Raw genomic sequence first — 23,207 nt, forward strand, 5'->3', positions numbered from 1 at the left:
TGCGAATTCAGCCTTTTGTTCCACCAGTAGCACCGTGAACCTTTTGGACTCTGTGGATTTGAAGTGGTTAACAGCAAAGACACTTTTTCTTGTTATTTCTTCTGCTCGCAGAGTCTCTGATTTGGCAGCGCTCTCTTGTTGCTCCCCATTTTTTAATTTTCACCAGGATAGAGCTGTTCTTCGTACAAGGGAGGGTTACCTTCCTAAGGTAGTGTCCCATTTTCATGTGAATGAAGAAATTGTTGTTCCAGCTTTTCAGGCTCCAGACATTTTCTGTAGGTGAAGTCTCCCTGGATGTAGTTCGCGCTCTCCGTATCTATGTGGAGCGTACAAACTCTGTTAGAAAATCAGATGCTCCTTTTTGCATTATATGGTTTTCACAAACGAGGATGGCCAGCTAATAAGCAGACTCTGGCAAGATGGCTACACATGACTGTCTCTCAGGTGTACACACAAGCTGATCTCCCTGTCCCAAGCACGGTGACAGCACATTCTTCTCTGTCTGTAGGGCCATCGTAGGCATTTAGTGGTGGTGCCTCCGCTGAACAGTTGTGTAAGGCAGCCACGTGGTCTTTTGTCCACACTTTTCTTAGGTTTTATGCCTTTGATATTTTGCATCTCAGGATGCTTCCTTTTGTGCGAAGAGTTATCCTTTCTGCTCAGGAGCGTCTCCCACCGTAGGGGAACTGCTTTAGGACATCCCCATGATATTTGTGGATCCCTATGGACCCCAAAGAAGAAAAATAGAGTTATGGTAGACTTACCTGGATAACTCCTTTTTTCTTTGAGGTCCACAGGGCACCCACTTTTAACCAATTTGAACAATTGTTTTTGTCCTTTTTTGAGTGTTTAAAACCATATGATCGACTGTCATTTGCTCCCATACATTACCAGGGTTTCATTCCAACCAGCCCTATTGGACAGATATCTGACAGAAAATTGTATAGTGGATGCCCACCAATAGACTTGTTTGTTGAATTAGTCGCGCGAGCACAGGTCGTAATTGTCCAAGCACAATTTCCATGAGCTGTTAAGTAGCATTAAGTAATTTCACTCTAAACTGTTGCATATGCGCATGTTAGGTGGCCATTTTGGAACACATTTGTGTCTACACACCCTTTCTGTATTATGGCCGCTTCTGCACGCCCCCTCCTACCATTGTCTTTGCCCCCTTGGAGTAGGGAGCAGAAACCGCAAAATACAGCAGAGTTGTATCATGAAAAGATGCACATTACCTCCCCATTTGTGGTACCCACCCTTTTTAGTGGGTTTGCCCCCTCCCTGATGAAAGTAAACTAGCCTTGTCTATAAATCTCTCCACCGTGGCAGAAAACTCATTGACTTTATTCCTCTATCCCCCTCCCGTAGCTGTAGGTTAATTTAACATCACTATAGGGGACATGTGTTACACAATGCTGTTCACATCGTGTTTTGGAGCCTGTATTCGGCAGTGATGTAGGCGGTCATAGACCGCTGCATAACTGCTGGAGAAGGAGTAGACCTGTTCAGACTGGATTTCACCATGGGCCAAAGGAGCAGACACATTTGCATGTGACACTGTCACTGAAACACCATTTGGCTTTTCCCTCTGGATATATACATCAGAAATGGCTCCAGTTTGCACATAAGTGTACATGTACTGAGCTTTGATACAGTAGCATGAGGTGTTCCTTGTAGAATGTTTCTTTGCCTTCTGTGCACTGGGTGAGTCTAGATTTTTGGGGGCAGGATGGTTGTTGTAATAGTTAGCATTACTGCCTCACAGCACTGAGGTCTTTGGTTTGATTCCCACCACAGCCTTAACTGTCTAGAGTTTGTGTAGTCTCCCTGTGCTTGGGTGGGTTTCCTCCCACAATCCAAAAATATACTGGTAGTTTAATTGATCCTGACAAAAATTAAACTTGGTGTATGTCCATGTGATAGGGAAGAATGTAGTTTTGAAGGTCCACTGGTGCAGGGACTGATGTGAATGGTAAATGTGTGTTGTATAAAGAACTGGCAATAAACACATTTTTATCTTTCCATTAAATTTCTATTAAAAATACATTGGGAGTAATGTATACCACTTTGGATGTCTTAGAGTAACTATGTTCTAGCGTATCTCATTGGTGTAGTGTTTTCTCCCCCACCCTTCCTATTCCTACATTCCCATCTCATTTGACTCTTAATGTTGTATATATGCCCTCCTTTTATTTCTGCCACTTTATATATTAACATTTTTAAAGTGTTCCCTGGACACGAGTGCAGGATTTCCCCTCATACGGTAGGACTGAAGTGCATATTTCTGTGTCATTCTAAAAGGTCTCTCTTTAGCAGACTCCAGAAAAAAAACAGAATGATCAGAGGAACCGCAAGAGGAAAGCAGAACCATACGAAACAAGTCAAGGTAATATATGTCAAACAAGTCATGGTTATATGTGTCACATAATGGGATAGATTGCCTGTAATGCAGTGTAATCCACACACATCTGATGTGAGTGTATATGAACGGCTATGGGATACTTTGTGGAAACCCAATATTAGAAAAAAATTGCTAATAATTGTGTATATATAGATAAGATCACCAGACGCCTTCCATGGCAATTATTATGGGAACATTTGTAGACGAGTGAAGTGGATAGCATTGCCGTGTGTATATATTAAATGTAAACCATGCCTCTACAAATGAAGAAAAATCATCTAAAGTTGGGTAAACACTATACGATCCGTCGTACGATAAAACGCTCTGTTGCGGATCGGAATAATATATTGTACGAATTGTGCAGTGTGTACGTCCGATCAGTCTTTGCGATGGTCGTTCATCGCATCGTCCCATCTGCTGTTCTACACAGCAACTGGGGCGATGCAGTGAATGACGCCAAGCTGCTACATGCAGCATGGAACGATGCATCGTGCCGTCATACATCGGATCATGCAGAGTGTTCGGTCCACATGATGTATCGTTACATCGCGTTGTCTCGTCGCTGGGTACACACGTCTCAGCGTGTGATTCTAGCTTTATTTGGAATTTCCCTTCTTAACATTCAGAATACCGGGTGTTCTACATTGTTTATAAAGTATTTTGTTGGGAAGAAACACAAGTCACCTCTCGTTTTTCTCATCCGAGTGTGTCCTGGATACCACCTATACAGTTGTAGCCTAATTGCTGACAAAGGGCATTAAGGATTACAATTACAAGCATTTATCAATCCGATGGCACAAGCTTTTTGAAAAATCTAAAACAGGTAGCATGTTTTTATTGATTTATGTAGGATATTTTCAAAACATATAGAGCCCAGCAAGAGAAGGCATGGCATCCAGTTTCTTAATGATTTTAGGAACTGTAAGTAGGCTTCTCGCGCTAACTTTTTGTATTGATTAAGAGGACCTGAAGTGCACCCAACCTCTCATTTAGCAGCTTGCCTTCAATATACCCAGATCCATTAAAAAACCCTTATATACAGTATGTTTACATTGATTATTGAAATGTTTAAAGTCTTAAATTTGTAATATGTAGCTAGATTGCCTGCATTTCCATGCTGTTGCCACAGAACTTTGCCCACTTGCCCCTAATTGAATTGACCACTGTGTGTTAATTTTCTATTGGCAGTCCTTGACATGGCTGGGATCATTCTGCCACAAAAAGTGTCTTCTGTTTCTGCAGATGATCAGAAGACTATCTTGTTCCATACTCCAAATTTTTTTTTACAACTGAAAGTCGTATTCAATTTGAGCGGACCCGCGATACTTTTCCGCCTCCCAGACTTTTCACCTACATCGCGTGTTTTGTAGGCGGAAAAGTACGGCGCGTGTGCCCGCTTTACCCCGTGTTCAATTTGAAAGTATGCGAAAACGGGACCCAGCGAAACTTGAACAGGCGGAAAGTACTGTCAGATTTGGGGAAATCAGCCTGACACTCTCCAAAGATGCTCTGACATGGGGGTTTGGTATGGTACCCCCCGATTTGGCTTGCTGAAGGTATTTGGTGTTTTTAAACGGGCTCAATAGCTGCTAAATAGCATTTTTGTATAAGTGGTGCAGAATAGTATTCTGGAGGATTTTTTGCAGAAAATAACTTATCCCGGCAAATTTGGGGTACTTGAAAATGAGGGCCAGCATATTTAAAAGTTGCTAAAGTTAAGTTTAAAAAAATCGTGAAAAATCCACCTGCTGCAAGCCCCTGCAATGTAAAAAACACATGGGGCATACTTGGGGACCCCCCCAGAGTCAAGTTCGCTAGTTTTTTCTTTGTCCTCCAACATTTTTTTTTCGCCCCCAAATTCAAAGTGATTTTTTGGGGTGTCCTTAAGTGTTTTTTTTTTTAAAGAATTTTTTGACTGTTTACCTTTGGGGGGCTGTCTGAAGGCTGCACGGGTTTCCTGCCACGTTGCACCCCAAAATCCCAATTCTGCACTTTTTTCCGTCTCCTACAGGTGAAAAGGTGAAACTTTTCCGCCTATTACATTGCATTGACTTTCCACCTCGGCGGAAAGTCTTTCAAATTGAATACGGCGCAAAGTCAAAACAGGCGAAAATGACGTCATCGGCGAAAAGTTTCTGCCACAAACACGCGAAAACTGAATTTTCGCCTCAAATTGAATACGGCCCTGAGTGTCTTTGCCTTGATAGTCCACTGCCTTTGTTAAAAATGTCCTCCAAGTAGGTTGTTTGTGTTTGTTTTTTTAACATTTCTTGCTTTCCTTTCTTTGAATATCTTGGAGTGTCTCCATTAGTGTGATCTGATGGAAATATCTCCTTATGAAATAGATGTATACAGAAGGCATACTGTCCATCTAGAGGCCTGCAGCCTGGATGCAGCCCTGCAAACCTTTTTGATGGTGCCTACATGTCCTGGCAATCTCAACAGACTATTCTATGACCTATGTTTTATTTTTATCAACCGAATTTGGCCTGCTAGCACATTTTTATTCTTGTCCCTGTATATTAATTGAAAGGACAGTTTATAGATTATTCAGAGCCTTCTGCTTTACATGCCATAGCAGTGAAAATACTTATTTTGTATGAATTGCAACTTTATTTTGTTTTTATTTTAGGGAAGAACACTCCTAGAGGACATAAAATTAGTGATTATTTTGAGGTAAGTACCATTGGACATCTTTTTAAAAAATATGCAAGCTCTTATGTATCAATTAATCTTTTAACAGAATAAATCTAGACCACTGTTATGTGTTGCAGTGTTTATTGGTGGTCATGTTGCACTGAAACCGTGTGCTGTCACCCATAACAGCCAAATTCATAGTTTTCGTCTCATTAAGCAGGTCCGGCTCTACCATTAGGCAGCCTTGGGCAGCTGCCTGGGGCGCCGGGATCTGGGGGGCGCCACTGAGTCACAGTTGTACTTAATGCAGGTGGTGACTGTGGAACTAATAAGACTCCGCCTCCCTGAGGAGTTGGGAAGTTGGTATTGGTGTGTGTGTGTGTGTGTGGGGGGGGGGGGGGGGGGGGGGGGCTCCAGTTTTGCCTAGGGTGCTGAGAATCCTAGCACCAGCTCTGACATTAAGGAATGTAAAGCAATCATCTCATACTAAAGGTTACTTTTTTTTTTTTCTTCTTAAATACCGTGGACCAGTATGTAACTTGTGCGTTGTCTCCATTTAACTGTGATATTGATACGCTACGTTCACACCAGGGGTCAACTAAATAGTTTGATCACCTTTCATTCCAAGGCATCTTATCTTTTTTTTTTTTTTTTTTTTTTTTTTTTTTTTTTTAATGCAGTTTGCTGGGGGAAGTGGCCCGGGGACAAGTCCTGGTAGAAGCGTTCCACCAGTTGCCAGATCCTCACCGCAACATTCCTTATCAAACCCATTACCATTACCGGTAAATTATTTGTTACTCCAGATATGTGTGTTTACCAGCATCTAAAGAAATCTTACCATTACCAGTCAAGAAAGTACTTTGTAAGCTTGACCCTTGACATACACACATGCATAAATGTGCAAACATCCAGCTGTTACTTGACCGTGCACATCAGTGATGAGAAGCAGCCACTTGAAGTAGGCCAGTGCTCAGAAGCATGAGCTCGGGATACCTAGCTGGTGAGACAAGGGGGCAGTGGTAAATAAGGTTGATACTAAGTGGGGAGTACATATTATAGTAAAGGCAGGGGAGTTAGGCTTCAATGAAGAGGTGAGTTGAGGGCTTACTTAGTCTTGGAAGCTATTGGCTAACTTTAGCCAAGATCCCGGATGTGGTTGTGCAGAGAGGTAATAAGTGTGTTAGTGAGGTGACTATTGGCAGCAGAGCATTGTAGATATGAATGGGACAGTTGTTTTTAAGATTGCATGTGGGTGTTGGAGGCGTAATTTGGAGTTATTTTAAAAGTGTCTTTAAATGATACACATACAAATGCCTATAAGTATAAATTTGTAAGAGAGTATGTTGAAGATTTTCTCTTCCTTAAATATTCTATTTTTATTATTTAATAACAGATAATAATTAATATCTTACCTCGCAAAGTGTTACCCATGAATCTTTGTCATTAGTATAATTTCATTTCAATAAGACCTTGCACACCATATGTACTAAAGTAAGTGTATTTATATAATCACATTGATGCTCAGAAAGTCCACATACATAAAGTATATCATAAAACAGTATTTAAACTTCACCATATTAGTCAAAATACAATATAAGATGTACATAGATGATTACAGAGAGAGAGAGAAAAACCATGATGGTTGTTAAAAAACATGGTGGGAGATGAGTGTGTATGTTCTGCTATTATGTATGTTTATAGGGGATAAGAGTTATTTCTTCTTCAGAGTCCATAGGGCTCCACAGGGAGACCTTGGGGTGTAGGTGGTGGATGAGGACACCAGGCACCACGCAGTTAAAGCTTTAACTTCCAGGATGCATCGGTCCATCCCCCTATACCCCGAGCCAGAGGCACCTCAGTTTCGTTGGTACCTGGCTGGAGTCGGGTCACCATTACGCAGGGGGCTTCTCAGCTTTATTTTAGTTTTTTTGTTTTGTTTTGATCTTCAGAGCGTGCAGCAGCAGACTGTCCATCGGACGTCTGCGCTGCCGCTCCGGCGCCACAACGCCAGTTCCGGCTGGTGAATTCAGCGGGCATCCCGAGGTCTTAGCTAGCGCGGCCCCGCAGGCAGCCCAGACTGCAAGCTGGGCGCAAGGGGACAGGTAAGGTGCGTCCTCGCTTGCGGTGACCTGCACTTTGGCAGTCATACCTCCAGTCTCAGGGCAGACCGGAGGCGCTGAGTGTGCACACGGGCTCCAGCCACCGTGATCTACTAGACCACCAGGGTACATATGGTGCGGGAATCGGCATCCCGGTGGGTAAACAATCACCATGGGGAGGTCAGCTTCCCCGTTAAAGCGGCCCCTCAGCTCAGGGCTCCATTCCACTGAGGTCTTGCTTTTCTGATCTGTTCTCCTTCTCCGCCCACTCTGAGGTCTTCGGGGGCCATTTTCTCTCAAGGGCACAGCCGCAGTGCTCAGGTATACGAAGGGTCCGGTCCCCTACATACCTCTCCCTGGAGTCACCGTATGTAGCGCTATAGCCTACCAGACACTGAGTCTGTGTAGTTGATTGTAGTGCCATTTTGTAGTTATTTGTTATTTCTGCATTGTATGTAACTTATGCTAGCGCTGCCTGTCTGTTTCTCTCATCTACTGTCAGCATTTATCTTTCCCTTTATTCTCTGACTATTGTGTGCCATATTACTCTGCAGCTATGTCTAGCAAAGCCAAGAGTAAAAAGCAGGCATCGGCTCCCATACTGCTATCAAGCAAGTTATGTGGTGCGGATTTGATACAAGATGGGTTATGTAGTAAGTGTTATACTCCACCAGGCCCATCAGACAACCCAGCGCCTGCACAAGAGCCCCCCATGGCTTCATTTTCTCAGGTACTGGCCACTATTGTGGTCTGCCAGCGGTTCCGGCTGTAAATCCCCCTATGGGGTTATCATAGTAGGTCGTAATGCCCCCTTTGCGGTTGCCACAACAGGTTCAGGCAATACCAGTACCTCCTGTACCCCCACCATGGGTAGACGTACTCTGTAACTCAGTGCAGAGTCTGCATGTTGCAAGGTGAGAAGCCCCTACTCAGTTAGCCCTTTAAGCATCCTTTGTTATCGTCACAGTCCAAGCAATTCTCAGATTCTGAGGTATCATTCGAGGAGGCAGAAGATGCTGATCTCTCTAACCCTGACTCCCCTCTGGAGGAGGATGAGATTCGGTCAAAAATTAATATTCCTGCCTTAGTGTGAGCTGTCAGATCCATCTTAGTAATAGATGATGACGAGCCAGTCCCTAAATCCAAGCACCCTCTATTTAAATGACAAAGTGGCTTCAGCAGAATTCCCTCTATCGGATCAACTAGCTGAACATATTGCTGCAGCCTAGCAATCGCCTGGTAAGAGGTTTCAACCACAAAAACATCTGACCTCATGTTACCCTTTTCCTGTGGCTCATTGTGCAAAATGGGAAACACTCCGTGCGGTTGAAACCCATGTTACGTGTTTAATTAAAAGCAATACGTTGCCTATTCCTACAGTTACTTCCTTGAAGGATCCTACGGATAGGAAGGTGGAAACTTGCCTGAAATCGATATACTCTCTCTCAGGGGCGGTTTCCCGTCCAACCATGGCTATTGCATGGGTGGCTAAAGCTTTAGAAAGCTGGGCTTGATGCAGACTCTTTTTTTCCCTCAGAAGCTTCTAGGGATCAGATGTTTTTTGTTGCTCACATTCGAGATGCAAGCAACATTGGATGTCAGTCTCCTAACCTCTAGAGTTTCGGCCACGGCTGTGTCTGCCCGCCGTACCTTGTGGCTGCACTCATGGAAGGCAGATACGGATTCCAAGAAAGGCCTTGAAGGATTACCCTATAATGGGGAGATCTTGTTTGGCCCAGACCTTGACAAGATTGTAACCACGTTGGCAGCATCAAAGACTGTATACAGTCCTTGATGCAAACAGGAGTAATTGTGCCAGTCCCATTATCTCAGTGAGGGACTGGTTATTATTCTACTCTTTCTGGTTCAGAAGCTGAATGGGTCTCATCTGCCTATCCTCAACCTCAAATCCCTGAACAAATTTCTAAGGGTGCCTAGGTTCAGGATGGAAACTCTACGCTCCATCATCCTAGCTATGGAGCCTGGGGACTTTATGGTATCTCTGGATATTCAGGACTCTTACCTACATGTACCTATAGCGCCCACTCATCAGCGATTATCTCTGGTTTGCTATACTACAGCAAAACTTCCAATTTCTGGCTATGCCCTTTGGACTGTCCATAGCTCCATGGGTGTTTACCAAAATTATGGCTATCATGGTGGCCCACGTATGTGGTCAGGGTATCCAACTGCTACCATATCTGGATGACCTCCTGCTCTTAGCAGGATCCCCAGAGGTGCTTCAAAGCCATCTACAGCTAACCATTGCTTTACTTCACAAGCACGGATGGTTAATCAACTGGAAAAAGTCCTCTCTGAATCACTCATAGAGAATGATTCATCTGGGAGCCCTGCTGGATTCTCAGGATCAGAGCATCTTTCTGACATCAGGCAAGATCTCCACACTTCTACTACGAGTGCGCAGATGTCTCCACAGTCGCCGAGTGTCAATTCACTCAGCAATGCAGGTTCTGGGATCCATGGTGTCCACCTCGACATGGTGGAATATGCTCAGTTCCATTCCTGGCCTTTGCAAAGGCTAATCCTCTCCAGATGGAATGGGTTAACCCAACAGATCAAAGCCTAGGTGGTGCGTCTGTCTCTATTTTGGTGGCTACAGACATCTCATCTAACCAAGGGTCGCCCCTTTTGGATCCCTGGACTGGGTAATCCTAACAACGGACACCAGTCTCTGGGGTTGGGGCGCAGTGACTGGTCCGCACTCCTTTTATGGCCGTTCGACATCGGTCGAATCAGCCCTGCCAATCAACATGTTGGAACTTTGAGCTATTTAGAGGGCCTTCAAACTGGCCCAGTACATACTTCACGGAAAACCTGTACAGGTTCAGTCCGACAATGCCACATTAGTGGCTTACATCAATCAATGAAGGAGACACTCGCAGCAGTGACAGAAGTGTCACGCATTCTGACATGGGCTGAGGGTCACCTCCCAGCCATCTCTGCAGTATTCATTCCAGGAGTTCCTAGTTGGGAAGCAGACTTCCTCAGCCATCACGATGTGCATCCCGGGGAATGGCCTCTTCACCAAGAGGTTCAACTCCTAGTGAACAGATGGGTCCTCCCAGAGGTAGACCTCATGGCCTCCCGGCACAATCACAGGCTACCAGTGTACTTGTCCAGAACAAGAAATGCAGAGGCAACCTTTGTAGATGCGCTTTCAGTGAAGTGGACCTTCCAGTTTGCGTACCTATTCCCTCCAGTCTCCCTTCTTCCTCGAGTTCTTCGGAAGTTCAAACAAGATGGAGGCACTGTCCTGCTGGTGGCTCCAGCTTGTCCCAGACGTCATTGGTACTCAGATCTTCAGAGTCTCTCCATCGACACTCCGTTCCTGCTGTCTCAATGACCAGACCTTTTGTCTCAGGGTACTTGCCTTTACCCGGACCTGGGTCATCTGTCTTTGACGACGTGGCTCTTCAGACATCCCTCCTGAGGTCCAAAGGGTTCTCTAGCTCTGTAGTCAAAACTATGCTTAGAACGCATAGACAGAGTGTGGCATACATATTTCCAATGGTGTCGTACCAGAAGCTATGACCCCCAGGTTTTTTGAATTTCTAGAATCCTGGCCTTCCTTCAAGCCGGATTGAACCTTGGACTCCGCCTGGCCTCACTGAACGTGCTTATCTCTGCTCTGACCGTCTTTGGTTCCTGCGTAGACTTGCTCCACTACCGGATACCCACACCTTCATCTAGGGTTTCCTCCAGATTCAACCTTGTCCCTCCAGTGGCTCCTTGGGATTTGTCGGTCGTTCTTCGTGCCCTCTAATGTCCTCCATTCGTACCCCTGGATTCTGTGGAACTCAAGTGGCTAAAGGCGTAGACTTTTTCTTCTGGCTATAGAGTCCGCCAAAAGAGTGTCAGATTTAGGTGCGCTCTCTTATCGCTCCACTTTTCTAATACTCCACCAGGATAGAGCTGTTTTTCGGACTTGCCCTGGTTTCCTTCCTAAAGTTGTTACTAGTTTCCACATTAATGAGGAAAGTGTAGTCCCTGCCTTTCAATCACCAGACCTCCCGGCAGGTGAGGCCTCCTTGGATGTGGTCCGTGCCCTCAAGATATATGTGGACCGTTCCAGTTCACTTCGGAAATCAGACTCCTTATTTGTGCTATATGGATTTCACAAGAAGAAATGGCAAGCCAACAAACAAACATTGGCTAGATAGCTTCGCATGACTATCTCACAGGCTTAGACGCAGGCAGGCCTTCCTGTACCGTCCCGGTGGGTCCTTCGTGGGCAGCTCTCTGTGGCGCCTCAGCTAAATAGCTTTGTACGGCGACCACGTGGTCCTCTGTCCATACCTTTTCTGAGGTTCTATGCCTTTGATACCTTCGCCTCTCAGGATGCTTCCTCTGGGTGTCGGATGCTCCTCTCTGCGCAGGAATGTCCCCACCCTTAAAGGACTGCTTTGGGACATCCACAAAGTCTCCCTGTGGAGCCCTATGGACCCTGAAGAAGAAAATGAGTTATGGTAAAACTTACCTTTGTTAACTCTTTCTTCGAAGTCCATAGGGTCCACAGGGCACCCGTCCTAACGCAACTGACTTCATATGGGCTATGTTTCTGGTCACCATTTTCCCGTCTCCTTCTCTGTGAGAGTGTGATTCTTGTGTGTACCAGTCTTCCTTCTCTCTTCTCCTCCGGCCTTTGGCTTGTCATGAACTGAAGTGCCTCTGGCTCAGGGGGTGGGGTATAGGGGGATGGACCGATGCATCCTGGGAGCTAAAGCTTTAACTGCGTGGTGCCCGTTGTCCTCATCCACCCCCTACGCCCTATGGTCTCCCTGTGGACCCTATTGATTTCTAAGAAAGAGAGTTAGCAAAGGTAAGTTTTACCATAACTCAAATTTTTTGCAATACAGTATCTGCGGTATCTATAGATGACTGGTGGGGCGCATTCATCTAAATAACACTTAAGGGGTTGTGGGTGTATACAGACTTGCAGGGAGATGGGAGACCGCATGGAATTACTTTGTTCCAAGCCTCATTTTTCAATGATAAACTCCATTTTGAATGTGAGAAAACTCCCATGAGGCTATATCTCTATAAATCATCCTACTACACTGATATCCATCAATGATCATAATTATAATAACTATAACAAACCTATTTGCACTATACAAATCGATTTACACCAATTAAAATCTAGGATTATAACTATGATCACAATATTAGTAATTCACAACCTTTATTGAATCAAGCACATGGTTCAAAGCCCTATCACCAAAGGGAAAGTCGCCATTCTCCTTCAACAAACCACGATCACCAACTGACATCAAACTGAAATATACGCATTCTACAGATTCCATTATATTTATAATATCTCAGAAGCTATAAACTATCAAACTGTTCCATCTTAATTCTAACCACACCATATTACAGCTAAACCACAAGAATATAACACATCCCTATGCATCCCAGGCTATATACTATTGTTCCAAGCACATGGTTTAATGGGGGGGGGGGAATCGGCCATATTAACAAACTGCAGCTTTCATTCCACATGGTATTCACTATAACAAGCCTATTTAAGCTATAATTGACCACTACAGAACTTCACAATAAACAGCATATTTTGCTGTTTATTCACAAACCACCATACTACTGTTTCACAGAATAACCATCACTCTTGACCAAAGCGTTACAGCTTGATAACCTTGCTGCGTATGCAAACAAAGATTCCACTATGAATTCCTTTCCTGCATGCTGCCCACAAAACACTATTCTTTACAAATACAAAAAGTATACATAGACTAGAGCACACTACAACATCTACTGTATGCCAACCCCAAGCATTATAGACTTACACATATAAACTACTGTACAAATCACTACATTTTTAAACAATCATTTAACTTCACAATAATCCATTTGTATGATTCTATATAGTTAGATAATTTCTCCTGGTATATTTAGGCCCATCCTTGTGCTGGTCTCGCTGTAGCAGAGTGAGTGCCTGTATGGGAGTGTGGGATGCTATTTTTCCCCATCACCTGTGAGGAGAGGCTTCAAGAGGAAGTAGACTTTTGTGGGGGGGTTAGTTCTAAACCTTATTGTGTTAGGTATCCTATCTGTGAACACCGAGAGTAGGAGGGCAAGCTAAATCTGTATTCAAATGCTAATGGACCAACCAAGCTAGTTCTGCGCTTGATATAGTCATCCATATTAGGGATGTGCAGGCTCGGATTTACTCGGTTCTTATCGCGACTTTACAGCAAGTTCGGATTTATTATATTGGCTATCCAAAACACATGATAGGCAATAGCCAATAAAATGCCGTTTTGAGATCCAAGTAATTCTGAGTAAATCCGAGCCTGCACATCCCTAATAAATAGAGAGAGAGAATGAATTAGTCTACATATGGTGATATTAATATACACATTCTTTAAAAGTAGGCACCCCCAATTTAAGTAAAACATTTATTTGTCAAAAAAGCACTGGCTTTCTATAATTTAAGTATAAAAAAAAAAATGCAAATAGCAATCACATGTTTTAAGAACCCCAAATACTTTTTATTGGGGCCATTAATACACTTTTAAATTGGTTTCCTATATAATTGGGTACAAGCAGTTTTCCCCATTTTTTCTTATACTTATTGCTGCAAAATACACATAAAATTATCGCACGTTTGCCGCATCGTGACTTTTACAATTGGACAGCGAAACCGGGAACGTGCATAGTTAAAATATGCAAAATTATCGGACAAAAAGTTGCGAAGTGTGCGATAACTTAACACCCGATAATTTATCGCACTATGGCAGCAAATTGTATTCCTCCCAAAATTTTAAATTCAGTATCCCAGTGAAAAGGTCACATAAACTATAGTTGCATGCTGTTCTTTCTACTACATTTTCTTTTTTTTTCAAGACTGGTGTTACCCAGTTATGTCCACCTCCCATTCTCTTGTCTGTTGACTGCTACGGGTATTTTTACTAAAGTGAGAGTTTTAGAAGTGGAGATGTTGCCTATAGTAGCTAATCAGATTCTAGTTGTTATCTTCTAGAAGGTGTTGGTTAAATGTTAAGTAGAATCTGGTTGCTATGGGCAACATCTGCATTTCTAAAAGCTCTCACTTTAGTAAATATGCCCCCTAGTCTTGAATTTATGTTTTCGTTCTGATTATTTGTGTGTCCTGCTGTGCTGCCTTCTTTTTAAACCTACATATTTTATTTTCCAGAGTCAACAAAGTAGCCCTCCTTCCTCCACACCAGTTAGCCTAGAGCATTCCTGCATCCCCATCAAACAGATTCCCGTCCAGCACAGACAAACACAGGTGAGAGATTTTGTATTAAGAGTGATACTTTTGTACTAGCATCTTCACTTAGAATCTTTTTTTTTAAGGCACTCATGCATTTAGATAGTTCTAAAATCACTAAAGGATAGACTTTGCTTCATTTGTGGCTTTTCACTACTGAATCACAGGGCTATTCCAACTACTAAAATGTTTAAATCTGTGAGCAGAAGATTGTATGTAGTTTAAATGTCAATAGTGTTACACTGCTTAGTAATGGGGGCAGTTCCAGGGCACATGTTTGCATATTAACTAATTATTGAGACTGAGGTAGTCTCTAAAAACTGATTGTGCAGACTAAATGTTTATCTTTTTGCTTTTATTTATTTTCCAGTCTGACCTCACAATGGATAAAATATCCGCGCTAGAAAACAGCAAAAACTCTGACTTAGAAAAAAAGGAGGGAAGGATAGATGATTTATTAAGGGTAAGTTTCTAGGATAAAACATATAATTTGTAAAATTTTTGCATTCGTTTTTCTTCTGTACTATGGAAAAACACATTCATAACTGATTTTTATGTATGGGATATTTAGGGTTAAGTTTGTCATTTGTTAATGATGCTCTGTTTTACTCTCTGGAGAGTAGTTTGTTGAAATTTATTTCTTCAGGGTCCATAGGGCTCCAAAGGGGTGACAATGGGATGTAGGTTGGAAATGGAGGATCGGACACAAACGACAACTTTTCAATACCAGGATGCTCCGGTCCTTCCCCCTGTACCCCGCCCACAGCCTGAGGGCAAGTTTCGTTGGTGTCCAGCAGGAGCTGGGCACCATTCTTAACAGTGGGGCTGCTTTAAGCAGCCCTAGCTTATTTTTTTTTATTTTTTTTTCATTTCTAGTTATTTTACTACTGAGCAGCAGCGCGCGACAGTCCCTTGGACGTCTGCACTGCTGCTCAATCACCCCTCCACAGCGCCGTGACACCAGCCCTCGGCTAGGTACTCCCGGTGGGGCTCTGAGGGGGAACTAGCTAGCAGGGCTCCCCGGACCCCAGACTGCAGCTGGGACTCAAGGGGACAGGTAAGGTGCATCCCCACTTGCGGGGACCCGCGTCTTTGTGCAGTCTTGCCTCCGGTTTCAGGAGACAGACTGGAGGCACTGATGTGGACACTGGTTTGCCTAGGACTCCACTAGACCACCAGGGCATATATATCACTGGCGCAGGGCATATTTTACAGGCCAGAGGACCCAGTGGTTAAATGTCAGCAATGGAGAAGGCGCTTTCCCTGCAGCCCCTCCCCAGCTCAGGGCGCCATTCCACTGCGGTCTTGCTGTTCCCTGAGCTGCTCCACCCTCACCCTCCACCCCCTCTGAGACTCACGGCAGCCATTTTCTGGAAGCAGATCTCTGGGAGCGTTGAGTCCAGTCTCCCTGTATACCTCTCCCAAGGGCCAGGTTAACTCTATTTTCTATGCTGTCCAGCTTATACCTTTCCCTTTATTCTACTATAACGTTGGCATACTAGGGTATAGGGGTTCATTGTTCCTCACATCTCCCTATATTTGTAAAGGCTATAACATACTATATAGCGCGGTTGTGCACTACACTGTGACTCAGTGCATTGAGCAACCCAGATGTATGTGTAGTATGGCAGATTGTGTATTTTATTATTCTTGTGGTTATGTCTGGCAAAGGAAAGAATAGTAGGCTGCTGCTGCTCCTACTCTGGTGTCTTGTAAGTCTTTCTCAGCAGGCTTAGCTCCCGAGGACCTCATTCAGGATGGTCTTTGTGCAACTTATATACGCCCCGAGCCCACCAGCCCCGGTGTCCTTCCACAGGACCCACCCTGGGCTACTTTTTCACAGGTGCTGGCAGAACTTGTGGACCACCCAGCGGTCCCCGTGGTAGCTCCCCCTATGGGATGGCCACAGCAGGTGCTCCCTACAAATCCTTTGGCTCCCCCATGGGTAGATGTACTCTCTACCTCAGTACAGAGTTTGGCGGATACCTCTAAAGCTTTTCAGCAAATGCTGCAAAAAGAGAGACCTTTACCTAGTAAACCTACTAAGCATGCTGTGTTATCTTCCCAGTCCACCCAGCTATTAGATTCTGAATTATCATCTGGGGAGCCAGAAGCCGCAGACCTCTCTCACTCTGACTCTTTCTCGGGAGACGAAGATCCCCCCTCTAAATTGAATATACCTGCATTGGTGAGAGCTGTAAACGCTATTCTGCAAATAGAAGAGGCATAACTCGCTCCTAAGGCAAAACAGCCACTTTTTAAACGACAAATTGGTAGTTTTACTCACTCTGACCAGCTATCTGATCACATGCACGAGGCATGAAATATGCCCAGTAAAACATATCAGCTGCCTAAACATTTAAGTTCTTTTTACCCTCTTCCCTCTACTGATTGCACTAAATGGGAAGTTCCCCCAGCAGTGGATTCCAATTTAACTAGTCTGGTCAAGAATGCTACCTTACCTAGCCATACGTCAACCTCCTTGAAGGAAACTACGGATAGAAGGATGGAAGCTTGTCTAAAATCTATATACTCTTGTACTGGAGCCGTTGCCTGTCCTGCTAGGGCTATGAGACCTGGATGGCAAAAGCCATGGAGAGTTGGGCAGAGGCCCTAGAAGAAACATTTCCCCCTGATGCTTCGAGGGAACAGCTGTCTTTATCTTGCATTAGATACGCCATACGTCAACCTCCTTGAAGGAAACTACGGATAGAAGGATGGAAGCTTGTCTAAAATCTATATACTCTTGTACTGGAGCCATTGCCTGTCCTGCTAGGGCTATGAGACCTGGATGGCAAAAGCCATGGAGAGTTGGGCAGAGGCCCTAGAAGAAACATTTCCCCCTGATGCTTCGAGGGAACAGCTGTCCTACATATCTCGCATTAGAGATGCAGCCTCCTATTTAGGTGAAGCAGCTATGGATACGGCTCTCCTAGCCACCAAGGCATCTGCCACTTCTGTAGTGGCCCGCCGTATTGTTTGGCTCCGCTCATGGAAGGCAGATTCAGACTGTAAAATGGCTCTGGACTCTCTGCCTTATTCTGGGTATATGCTGTTTGGACCAGAATTGGACAAAATTGTGACTACCTTGACAGCTTCCAAAATGGCGTTCCTGCCCTCTGCATATAATGCGAAGCCTCGGGTGTCATCCTTTCGGTCTTTTCGTCCTCAAGGAAAAGTTAAAGGTTAGTACTTTCCAAGGCATCGACTAAGGCCAAACAGACCTGTGTTACTAGACGTCCACCTACCAAATCTAAGGACAAGCCTTTAGCCTGATGGAGCAGGCCTCTCCCTGGCTGACTTCACTTCGCCCAGTTTTGGCGTCAGACCACATCATATGCCTGGGTAAGAGAAGCGGTCTCCCATGGATATGCCTTACCCTTCCTGAAGCGACCCCCCCCCCCCAGCAGTTCTTTTGTACAGGACCTTGATCAGACCCAAGCAAGACCCTGCTGCTCCAAAAAGCCATTGTCATAATTCTGTTCCCCTCCTCATGACGAGGCAAGGGCTGTTATTCTACCCTTTTCTTAGTTCAGAAGCCCAACCGGTCTCATCGGCCTATTCTCAATCTCAAATCTCTGAACAAGTTTATCAGGGTGCCCTGGTTTCGTATGGAAACCCTCCCCTCTATTATCCTAGCTATGGAGCCTGGGGATTTTATGGTGGCTCTGGACATTCAAGACGCTTACCTACATGTACCTATATCACTTTCTCATCAACAATATCTCCGGTTTGCTATACTACAGCAGCATTACCAATTTCCGGCTTTGCCATTTGGCCTCTCAACACCCCTCAGGTCTATACCAAGATCATGGCAGTTATGGTGGCCTATCTTTGTCGTCCAGGGATCAGACTACTGCAATACTTGGACGATCTCTTGCTGTTGGCCAGCTCCCCAGATATTCTGGACTGCCATCTGCAGGTAACCATTGCCTTTTTACAAACATACGGTTGGCTGATCAACTGGAAAGTCTTCCCTGACACCTGCTCAAAGAATGGTACATTTGGGAGCCCTCCTGGACTCTCTGGTTCAGAGAATCTTCCTAACCGCAGGCAAAATCTCAATAATACAGCACCAGGTGCTCAGACTGCTCCCCAGTCACCGAGTGTCAATTCACTCTGCAATGCAGACCTTGGGATCCATGGTGTCTACCTTCGACATGGGTGGAGTTCACTCAGTTTCACGCAAGGCCCCTACAACACCTGATTCTCTTTTAGGTGGAACAGGCTATCCTATCTGCTCAGATCCCAGACGATGGGCCTTCCCCTGCAGCCTTGTGACTACAGACATCCCATTTAGACAAGGGTCGCCCCTTTTGGATCCCGGACTGGGCTCTCCTCACCACGGACACAAGCCTCTGAGGGTGGGGAGCAGTGACCAGCCAGCACTCCTTTCAGGGCTGCTTGACCCCAGTCGAGGCAGTTTTACCAATGAACGTCCTGGAACTTCGAGCTATCTACAGAGCTCTCACTCTGGTTCAGGATATTCTTCAGGGCAGGCTCGTACAAGTGCAGTTCAACAACGCCACGGCTGTGGCCTACCTCAATCACCAAGGAGGCACTCAGTCTTACAGCTATGGCAGAAGTCTCGCACATTCTCACATGGACCGAATGCCATCTCCCCAGCCATCTCTGCAGTATTCATCCCAGGAGTTCTCAATTTCCTCAGCTGTCACGACGTGCATGCAGGGGAGTAGTCTCTACATCCAGAAGTCTTTTAGCTCCTGGTGGACAAATGTGGTCTACCTGATGTGGATCTCATGGCCTCAAGACACAACCAGAAACTCCCAGTGTATGGAGCCCAGGACAAGGGACCCCAACGCGGCCTTCGTGGACGCATTATCTGTGCAGTGGACCTTCCATTTGGCGTAAATCTTCCCTCAAATTTCCCTGCTTCCTTGAGTTCTTCGAAAGTTCCAGCAGGAAGGGAGCACAGTACTGATCATAACACTGGCTTGGCCCAGACGCCATTGGTACTCTGATCTTCAAAGTCTCTCCATTGACGTTCCTCTTCAACTTCCTCTACGCATAGACCTGTTGTCTCAGGGTCCATGTCTACATCCCGACCTAGCCAGTCTTTTTTTAACGGTTTAGCTCTAGAGACATCCCTCCTAACGGCTAAGGGATTTTTCCAGCTCTGTGGTCCAGACCATGTTCAGAGTAAACCAGCCTCAGCCAGAATTTATTACCGAATATGGCATACATGTTTCCAGTGGTGTGCTCCGAGAAACTGTGACCCTCAGGTTTTTAAGCTTTCTAGAATACCTGCCTTTCTTCAGGCTGGATTGGATCAAGGCCTCCGCCTAGCATCTCTGAAAGTGCACGTCTCTGCTTTGTCCATCTGGTTCCAGCACAGAATTGCTCCTTTTACCGGATATTTACACCTTCCAGCAAGGTGTTTTATGTATACAACCTCCCTTTGTCCCTCCTGTGGCTCCATGGGATTTGTCAGTGGTGCTCCACGCACTTCATGGAACCTCCATTTGTACTGCTGGAATCAGTGGATGTTAAGTGGCTCACTGCGAAGACTGTTTCTTCTGACTATAGCATCTGCCCGTAGGGTATCTGATTTAGGGGCGCTTTCATGTCGCTCCCCCTTTTTAATCTTTGTATCAGGACAGGGCAATTCTTAGAACTCGCCCGGACTCCTTCCCAAGGTGGTTTCTCGTTTCCACCTAAATCAGGAAATTGTGGTTCCAGCCTGATACATTTGCCTCTCAGGATACTTCCTTCGGACGTAGGGTTCTTCTCTCAGCTCAGGAGCATTCCCGCCCTTGAACAACTGCTTTGGGACATCCCCATTGTCTCCCCTGTGGAGCCCTATGGACCCTGAAGAAGAAAAGGAGAGTTATGGTAAAACCAACCCTTGTTAACTCTTTCTTCGAAGTCCATAGGGTCCACAGGGCACCCGCGCTGACGCACCTGGCTTCTATGGGTTTCTTCTCTTGGTCACTTGTTTCCTTCTCTGTATGAGTGTGTGATTGTTCAGTGTACCAGTATTCCTTCTCTCCTATCCTGCTCCTGCCTGAGTTGCCTTCCGGCTGTGGGCGGGTTATAGCGGGAAGGACTGGAGCATCCAGGGGTTGAAAAGCTTTGCTGATGGTGTCCGGTCCTCCAGGTCCCACCTACACCCCATTGTCTCCCCTGTGGACCCTATGGACTTCGAAGAAAGAAAGTTAACAAGGGTAAGTTTTACCATAATTCTCCTTTTAAAATGGTTTATAAACTGTGTTAGCAAATCTGTGTGCATTCTAAATCTGATAAAACTTAACAAAAATGTGCACTTAAGACCAGGTGACCACTTTGCATAGCTTTTCAGGAGAAATACAGGTTTTGCCGCCCATGAAGCCAAGACGAGCGTGTTCCCACATTTTCAGGCACCAGCCTGCCTTTTGCAATACAAACTGCAAAAGGCAAACAATGAGACATGTACTCTTTAGAGGTTGACCATCACAGTTTGTGAAAGTCTTATTGAACAAGGATGTCGTCAGTACGACGCACCTTCTTGGTTCTGTGGGCATAGATCTTAAGAGACCTGACCACATCTAATGACTGACGATAGACCTCTCTAACACAGTGGACATCATAGAAACATGGAATTTATGCAGATAAGAATCACTTGACTTGGCCCATCTGGTCTGCCACATCATGTGGCAAACCATGTAGTCATAATTTCCTGAATAGTATGGAAACGGGGACATTATTGTTGGCTGGAATGAGGGCTTTGTACGAAAGCAAGCACAATCCTCATGGAAGATTTAAGAAGGTGAGCGTCAGATAGTGACTCCCAGTTTGGACAGCTTTTTTGCCAAGATTGGTGAGAAGAAAAACTCCATGTGTTTCAGATCCAGCAACTGCAATGGTTCAAAACATAGTTAGATTGTTTCAACGACTACATTTAAATCCTAAGGAACCTCTGCAGGAACAAATAGAGGCTGTATGTACAGCACCTCGCACAGCATTTTTTGCACAGCCGATTCGACTCCAAGGTTTCTTAGGAAAAGAAAACAAAGTGTGAAAACATGCACTTTCAAAGAATTGATGTAGACCGAATTCCAATTCATTCTATAAAAAGAAAAAGCAGTCTGAATAGACATAAAAGATGCAGGTTCCTTTCACACCAGGAATGTAACATTTCCAGACCTAGTGGTTTACCTATCCAAGAGCAGTTATCGCTGCCTGTCTTCTCCCACGTGGATGGTGGGTGGACGGCTAGCGGTGGGCAGAAGTTCCAATGACGCAGCCGTCCCAGTGGTATTAGCGGCAGGACAGCATGAGTTCACCTGAGGCAAGGGGGGGGGGGAAATATTTTAAGATGGCGCCGCACACCGGACGGGATGGAGTTGCTTTGCCCTCCAATATAACGACTCGCTTGTTGTTTGTATTGCCTCTGATAAATAATGGAGAAAGAGCCTTCTCCCCAAAAGGTCTTTCATAGAGGGCACTTTTGTTATTTTCACCAGTGTCAATTATGGTATTTAGTAATAGAATATTTTGTGCTGCTGTGTGTCTCAAGCTTTGAAAGGAGCTAGGAAGAAAATCTGTAAGAAGAAGCATCTTGCAAGTATTTGTCCTGCTTGTGATTAAGTCTTTTAATAGTATCCAGAATGCTAAGTTCTGCAAGACTTAATGGAATGGATGAAAAATCTTTTGTTACTAAGGAAGAATTTTTACAGTCACGGGGGCTAAGAGATCTAGATCCTAAACTAGTTTCACCTGAGTGTGTCCTTGAACATGATGAAGAAGATGTATCTGGTGAAGAGTCGGGTGATCAAGATGATATTAGAGCATTCAATTTGGATATTGTGGATAGTTTATTAAAGAATATGTATAAATCTATGAATTATTACTGATACGGTGGTAATTGCTGATAAACAGGATTTTCTATTTGGAGATAGGACCAAAAGAAGCAGACATTTTCCAGTATGTAAAGTTCTGAAAGAGATTATTGATAAAGAATGGCAAAGTGTTGAAATGTCTGGGTAATGTGAAGAGGATTGATAGAATGTATCCTATCAGGGATGAACAATTCCTCTCCTGGTGTACTATTCCCAAAGTTGATGCAGATGTCGCTGAGGTTGTTTCAAAAACCACTATCCCTTTCCGGGATGGAGCAATTCTGAAGGACAGCATGGATAAAAGAATTGAAAGTTCTTTAAAGAAATTGCATAGCTCTGCAGCAGTGTCCCGGAAGTCTGGTGTTGCAGTAGCATCGGTATCCAGAACCTTGAGACTATGGGCATCTAGTATGCAGATGGATTTAGAAGCTTGCGGGCAGCTGATATCCATTCAAAAAATAGGCTAGTCTCCTTACCATTTGATGGTTCCCTACTTTTTGGTAATAAATTGGAAACAATTTTACTTAAAATGACGGGAGGTAAATTCGTAAAATTACCTCAGGACAAACGAAGCAGGTATCCTATGCCGTCTGTAAAGCAGCAGTATAAACAAGCCTGAAGTGATAAACCTGTGCGGCAATACAGTGGCAGATACTCTTCAGAGATGATGAGACAATCCTTTCGCCAATCCTGCAAGAGAGGAAATCGGAGACAATGACTACTACAGGATTCCGACATGTGCCAGTAGGGGGCAGACTGCTGGGATTCACCAGTCAATGGAAGGAGACTGTTGTGTCCTGGAAGTAGTGTCACAGGGTTACAGGATAGAATTTTTAAATATTATTTTATTCTCAAATATTTCTTGTAGAAAAAGCTACAGGAGGATTCCAAACGGTCTTGGATCTCAGGCAATCGAACAGATATGTCGAGTATAGAAGTTTCATATGGAAACACTGAAATCC

At 44.6% G+C, this 23,207-nt stretch overlaps 1 protein-coding gene across 3 annotated transcripts in view; it reads left to right on the forward strand.

Annotated features, from left to right (window-relative positions):
• TLK2 (tousled like kinase 2) overlaps window positions 1–23,207 on the forward strand; it is a 178,325-nt gene that overhangs the window by 74,417 nt on the left and 80,701 nt on the right. The window contains exons 4-8 of one of the 3 annotated variants that reach the window (XM_088442441.1): window positions 2,314–2,386; window positions 5,034–5,077; window positions 5,719–5,820; window positions 14,330–14,425; window positions 14,778–14,870. In XM_088442441.1, coding sequence (XP_088298567.1) covers window positions 2,314–2,386; window positions 5,034–5,077; window positions 5,719–5,820; window positions 14,330–14,425; window positions 14,778–14,870 — 408 coding nt within the window. The remainder of the gene's footprint in view (window positions 1–2,313; window positions 2,387–5,033; window positions 5,078–5,718; window positions 5,821–14,329; window positions 14,426–14,777; window positions 14,871–23,207) is intronic. The other 2 variants (XM_088442442.1, XM_088442443.1) reach the window with 2 other exon arrangements.

Source organism: Taudactylus pleione, unplaced genomic scaffold (assembly GCF_031769625.1).
Source record: "Taudactylus pleione unplaced genomic scaffold, aTauple2 ptg000018l, whole genome shotgun sequence".
Lineage (NCBI taxonomy): Eukaryota > Metazoa > Chordata > Amphibia > Anura > Myobatrachidae > Taudactylus > Taudactylus pleione.